This window comes from Alligator sinensis, unplaced genomic scaffold, assembly GCF_000455745.1.
Source record: "Alligator sinensis unplaced genomic scaffold, ASM45574v1 scaffold707_1, whole genome shotgun sequence".
Lineage (NCBI taxonomy): Eukaryota > Metazoa > Chordata > Crocodylia > Alligatoridae > Alligator > Alligator sinensis.
The window spans coordinates 1,503,064-1,509,027 of NW_005842065.1; the positions used below are offsets into that span (position 1 = coordinate 1,503,064).

The window sequence follows — 5,964 nt, forward strand, 5'->3', positions numbered from 1 at the left end:
CCCCCCACCCAGGCACCACAGCAGGGCGGGTTTAAAGAAATCAAATGGTTTTAAGCCAGTCCTGTGAATTCTGCACCCCCATCCCAATCCCAGTGCTCTGATAGTGAATAACTCCCCACTGCTTGGGACTGGCAACACTGCAGTATTGGCAGGATCCCCAGCCAAGAATTAGACAGGGGTTGAGTCTCCATGCTGGGCACATCCAGAATCCATGGCTCATTCTACCCCATGGAGCTTTGCTCTGATAGTTGATCCATGCTCACAGCAATTTGTAGCTGAAGCAGCTTAAAAAACCATTGCAAGTCTCTTGTGTGGCTGAGGCAGCAGAAAGTGAAGAGGGCTCTGGTCAGACCCTTTGTCATGCTGTAGGGATGATGTGGTGATGCCGACCACCTGCCTGCCACTGTTTGCCTCTTGGGAGCTGTCGTGATATAGCTTTGGGTGGGTTTCCCCCCTTGATCTGGAGAGGGGGAGGAGGAGGATGATGATGCTTATAGCATCCCTGCAAGGTAAATCGGTGCTAATGGGAAAGCCAGGAAGGTGGGGACACTTGGTTCTTTAATCCCTGGGAGTTGAGATCATTTAAAAGGATCCTTTGCTGGGTCTTTTATGTTCTGAGTCACATGACTGCCTGCAAGGTTCTCAGTGGAGCAGCCTCCTCATCTGCCTCCTCCAAGTTCCCCACAGTCCCCAGCTGGGAAAGCTGCCCCAATCTCTGCAGCCATCAGCCATGTTTTTCATAGTACCATAGAGGAGGAGGTTTGGAAGGGACCTCCAAAATTCATCAAGTCTTTACTTCGTAGCTCTTCTGGTCTGGGCCAGTCACTTTGTTCATGCAGCACTGAGTACAGCCAGGGCTGAAGACTGTGACCACCCCCCCCTTCTGCCTGGTGCTGCTGCCTTAGTTGTGTAGCTGACTTCCATGGAGTTTCTCTCTCTCTCTCTCTCTCTCTCTCTCTCTCTCTCCTGGAGGCAGCCACTGATGAATGGGAAACCAGCCTTCCTGGCTTGGCTTGTGACACATTGGCTTCTACAGCCAAGCAGAGCAGTGAGAGGGGGCAGGCAGCTCCTGCAGCTCTCATACCCCCTCACTGGACGGCTCTGGGCTTCCAGGATCATGGACGGGGAAACCAATGGCTCAGCAGCCTCTGGGGACCAGCCGCTGGCCCCTGAGGCTGCAGAGGCAGTGGGAGCTGGAGAGATGGTGATCACTGAAGGCAAAGCCAGGATCATCTTCCCTGGCAGAAATGAGGTTTTCTACAACCCCGTGCAGGAGTTTAACCGGGACCTGACGTGAGTGGAGGGGGGGAGGATAAGGCTGGGTCTAAATAGCCCTCGTACTCCTCTGACTGGGATGGTGGGGGGGCTGGGATTGCCACCCTCCTCCACAGTCCCCTAGTAGCTAACTCAGGGGCTCACCCAAGCTCTCCATATACCTGCCCCTGCATTGTAAAACCTTGCAACCCTGGAGTGGGTGGGAACAGGTCCCCTGGAGGGCTTAGCATTCCTGACATGTGTGTCTGTCTGTCCCACCCAGGTGCGCTGTGATCACAGAGTTCGCCCGCCTTTGGCTCTCAGCCAAAGGCATTCGGGGTAAGAACTGGAACATGAGCCCCAAATGCAAGCAGAGAGACCACCCCATTGGAGGAACCTAGAGGGTCCTTGAGGCTGCTGTAACCTACAGCCTCGGTGTCTTCTAGCTATTGTCCCTGGAGAGAAGCATGCTGGGAAGATGGTAGTGGATCTCTCTGAAGGGGACATGGAGACGGTGCAGGAGGGTGTGGAGCAAACAGCAGCGCCGGGGGAAGTGTGTCAGGTGCTGCATGTGGTGTCAATGGTGGTGGAAGTTTTGGCAGGGCCAGGCACACCCCAGATCACCCAAGCCCCCATCCCTGTCTGCCCAGACAGATCCCACAGGCATCCTACCCCCACTATGTCCAGCTGTTGGGGCCCCAATGAATCTCAGCTTGGGGGGCAGATGGGGATGGGGCTCTCAGAAGTGGCTGGAGGTTCCTATCTGGGGGGGGGAGGGAGGAGGGGGTCCTGGCTGGGGGGGGGAGAAAGGGGGTCTGTATGTGACACTATGGGAGTGGGGAGGAGGGTTCCTACCTGAGGGGGGGTCCTGTGGCTGAGGCCCTGTCCCTGGCAGGGAGGGCTGCGGGTGCTGGAGGGGCTGGCAGCCTCGGGGCTGCGCTCCATACGCTTTGCCCAAGAGGTGCCAGGGCTCCATGCTGTCATAGCCAACGACTTCTCAGCCCGTGCTGTGGAGCTTATGGGCAGGAATGTGCAGCTCAACGGTGTCGGGCACCTGGTGACACCTAGCCAGGCTGATGCCAGGTGAGATGGGGGCTGTGGGGAGGGCAGGGGAGCCCTCCTATGTGGGGTGGAGCAGACTGGGTTCTGCAGGGAGCACCGCCCCCCCTCTCTTTTTTTTTTGGCTGGGATCCAGCCCCCTGTATGTCATGAGTTGGGTAGGTTCTCAGCCAGGGGTTAACTCAACCCCCACCCCTGGAGCAGGATGGTGATGTACCAGAGCAAGGCGGAGAAGAAGCCATTTGATGTGATAGACCTGGATCCCTACGGCAGCCCAGCCATCTTCCTGGATGCTGCTGTGCAGGCCCTGAGCGAGGGGGGTGAGTGCTGGGGGAGTGGAGGCTGTGAACTTCTAATAGAGGTCACTGCTGAGAGGCACTTGGATTAAATGGAGGGGGGGGTTAGAGGTGCTGGGTGCCTGAATACCTGGGTTCTCTCCAGCTCAGAAAGAGGAGTAAAGTCTGGGGGGTTAGAGCAAGGAGGGGCAGGAGCCTGGACCACCTGGGTTCTCTGCCTGCTCTGGGGTGGGAATTGGGGCTGGGGGGGTTAGAGCAGGAGGCTAGGATGCCTGGATTCTACCGCCAGCTATCCTGGGGACTGGTACTTCCCCCTCCTTGCCAGGAGGAGGCTGCAGACCCCAGGGCCATCTTAGCCCCATGGGAGGAAGGGGGAGGAGTTTCTTGCCCTATATAACCCCCCCCCCCCCCAGGCCTGTTGTGCGTGACGTGTACGGACATGGCTGTGATGGCGGGGAACAGCGGGGAGACATGTTACAGCAAGTATGGAGCCATGTCACTCAAGGGCAAGTTCTGCCATGAGATGGTGAGTGCTGACCCCTGACCTGCGCACTGCTTGCCCTGGCCATGAGACTCCCTGTCTCACTGCAGGCTGGGCTGAGATCTGGCCTGTTTGCTGCACCTCTGAAGCTCAGCGGGTGAGGGCAATTAAGCCTGAATGGGAAGGGATGGGTTGGAGTGGTGAGGGAAGGAAAGTGGGGACCAGGACCTAGACGCATGGGTCATCTCTCTGTTCTGGGACAGGAGTTGGGGGCTGTTGGGATAGTGGAGGCCTGGATGCCTGGGTTCTCTCTAGCTCGGGGTGGGGGTAGGTACCTGTCCCTAGGAGAGCAGGGGCTGAAACCCAGGTGACTCCTCACTCCAGGGCCCAGGTGCTCTGAGGGAGGAGTTCTGTCCCCTCTTCACCTATCCACCTGTGTGACCGACACCCCCCCCCCCCCCCCCAGGCCCTGCACATCCTCCTGCACAGCCTGGACCTCCGGGCTAACTGCTACCAGCGCTATGTGGTGCCACTGCTTGCTATCAGCGTCGACTTCTACATCCGTGTCTTCGTCCGCATCTTCACTGGCCAGGCCAAGGTTAAGGCCTCCGCCAGGTCAGTGGGGACCTGGAGCTAGGGTGGGGGCTAAGCTCATAGACCACCACCACCACCACTGCGCCCCCCACAAGGGCTGAGGGAGGCAGGAGGTCGATGGTGCCCCCTGTTGGCTGCCCTCCTCCACATGCTAACCCCTCCCTCCCACCATGCTTTCTCTGGACAGCAAGCAGGCTTTGGTCTACCACTGTGTGGGCTGTGGCACTCACCACCTCCAGCGCCTGGGCAAGGTCACCAGCCACGGCAGCAAGTATGGGGCATCCCAAGACCCACACTTCTATTCCCACCCCCCTGCCTATGGCTGCCTGAGTCTCCCCCAGGCATAGGCTGGAGGGAGCCAGGGTGGGACAGGGTAGCTGGCAGGGCTGAAGGAGAGGTTGGGGGGGAGGGGCAGTACCTGACCCTGGTTGTAGGAGGGGGTGAGGGGGGTACTAGGCCCTAGATGATGTGCTGAGGAGGGGGGTGGGGAATGTTGGGCCATGGAGGAGGGAGGTATTGGGGAAGGGGTGGAGTTTGTGTAGATCAAGGGATAGACTTGGGGGGGGGAGGTTCCAGGTACCCAGCCATAGGGAAGGATGGGTAGAGCCCTTTCCTGGTGGGAGCCTCCATGTATCCAAGCCCCTGTTCCGTTTTGCTTGACAGCTTCAAGTACTCCCCAGCCTCAGGGCCCCCTATGGGGACCTTGTGTGAGCACTGCCAGCAGCGGCACCAGGTGAGAGATCCCCTTCCCTCCCCCCTGCCTGCCAGCCACCCTTCCCCTAAGCGACTGTCCCCCCTGACCTGCTTCCCCTCCCCTGCAGCTGGGGGGACCCATATGGGCAGAGCCTCTTCATGATATGGCTTTTGTGGAGCGAGTTCTGGGTGCCCTGGAGGCCAACCCCAGGCGATTTCGCACCCAGGACCGGATCCAGGGCATTCTCAGCATGGTCACTGAGGTGAGGGCAGGGCTATAGGGTGGAGCTTGGGTAAGAAGGTATGGCCACAAGCATGGCAATGGAAGGGTTGAAGACTGGTGTGTGTGGCCTGCATTGGAGGTGGGGCTTATGCCTAATGGGGTGTGGCTATAGCAATGAAGGCCTTGCTTCTAGGGAGGTGGGTGGGGCTTGTAGTTAAAAGGGTGTGGCCTCTTATTGTATGGGTTCATTAGGCAAGGGCTCCCCATTGTGTTTCTGGACTCAGGTAGTGGGGTCAATGCAGTGAGGGCATGGCCTCCAGGTAGGAGCTGTGTGCGTGGGGCTTGCACTCAGGGGGCATGGCCTCAATGTGAGGTCACCTGGGCTTGGGGGCAGGGCCTAATTTGGGGTACCTGGCTGAGATAACCCCTTGCTGCAGGAGCTGAGTGAGGTCCCGCTCTACTACACCCTGGACCACCTCAGCAGCACCATCCGCTGCAACACGCCCTCACTGCTGCAGTTCAGGTACTGGTGCCATGTGGCATCATAAGAGGGGAGGGCACCCCCTGGTGGATCCCCCCCCTCAGTGCTACAGGGCCCTGAAGTCACCCAGCTCTTAGCACCTGGTTTTAGGGGCGTGGCTGGGGGACAGCTGGGACCTAGGTCTGATCCCACCATCACCACTGCCCCCAGATCCGCCCTCCTCCATGCAGGCTACCAGGTGTCATTATCCCATGCCTGCAAGAACACCATCAAGACAGACGCACCAGCCACTGTCATCTGGGACATCATGAGATGCTGGGTGAGAGTGAGGGGGAAAATTGGGGTTCTGAAAGGGCCTAGGGGGGTGGGAGACAAGAGGGGGAGTGTAATAGCTGTTCTCTAACCCCCTGCCTCTTGGGATTTTCTCTATAGGGATAAGGTGCTACGAAAGGATCCTAGTGCCTGAGAGGGGGAGTGAAGGGCACGGGCAGGGTTTGGGGGGGGTTGTTAAAAGGGATATTGCTGACCTCCCTCTTCTCTCTCTAATGCCCCTCCCTCCAGGAAAAGCTCCACCCTGTGAAGCGGGAGCGGCTCTCTGAGACCAGCCCGGCTGCCCGCATCCTCGCAGTGGAGCCAACGTGGGTCCTGGGTGGGGGCTGGGGTCAGGGCACAAGGGGAAGGGCAGGCACATAGTGTAGGATGTGGGTGCTCATGGGGTCAGGTGAATCAAGTAATTGTCCAGGCCCCCCACTTTTCCTCAGTTTCCCTATCCATACAACTAACCTGCTGGGAGCCACAAGGGTGGGGTCCCACCCTTGTGGCTGTGCCACAGCAGCAGGGTAGAGGCCTGTAGGCCTGTGGATGGGGGGAGCCAGGTCCCCAG

The 5,964-nt window shown here is 58.9% G+C and overlaps 1 protein-coding gene across 8 annotated transcripts in view; it reads left to right on the plus strand.

Annotated features, from left to right (window-relative positions):
- The window catches only part of TRMT1 (tRNA methyltransferase 1), an 8,344-nt gene that overhangs the window by 964 nt on the left and 1,416 nt on the right, over positions 1 to 5,964 (plus strand). For 3 of the 8 annotated variants that reach the window (XM_025203863.1, XM_025203861.1, XM_025203864.1), the window contains exons 2-14: positions 977 to 1,293; positions 1,538 to 1,593; positions 1,701 to 1,816; positions 2,150 to 2,337; positions 2,518 to 2,633; positions 3,023 to 3,135; positions 3,557 to 3,705; positions 3,872 to 3,955; positions 4,348 to 4,417; positions 4,506 to 4,640; positions 5,038 to 5,123; positions 5,292 to 5,400; positions 5,643 to 5,719. In XM_025203863.1, coding sequence (XP_025059648.1) covers positions 983 to 1,293; positions 1,538 to 1,593; positions 1,701 to 1,816; positions 2,150 to 2,337; positions 2,518 to 2,633; positions 3,023 to 3,135; positions 3,557 to 3,705; positions 3,872 to 3,955; positions 4,348 to 4,417; positions 4,506 to 4,640; positions 5,038 to 5,123; positions 5,292 to 5,400; positions 5,643 to 5,719 — 1,610 coding nt within the window. In that variant the 5' untranslated portion in view covers positions 977 to 982. Of the gene's footprint in view, positions 1 to 972; positions 1,294 to 1,537; positions 1,594 to 1,700; positions 1,817 to 2,149; positions 2,338 to 2,517; positions 2,634 to 3,022; positions 3,136 to 3,556; positions 3,706 to 3,871; positions 3,956 to 4,347; positions 4,418 to 4,505; positions 4,641 to 5,037; positions 5,124 to 5,291; positions 5,401 to 5,642; positions 5,720 to 5,964 lie in introns of all 8 variants that reach the window. The other 5 variants (XM_025203860.1, XM_025203865.1, XM_025203868.1 and 2 more) reach the window with 3 other exon arrangements.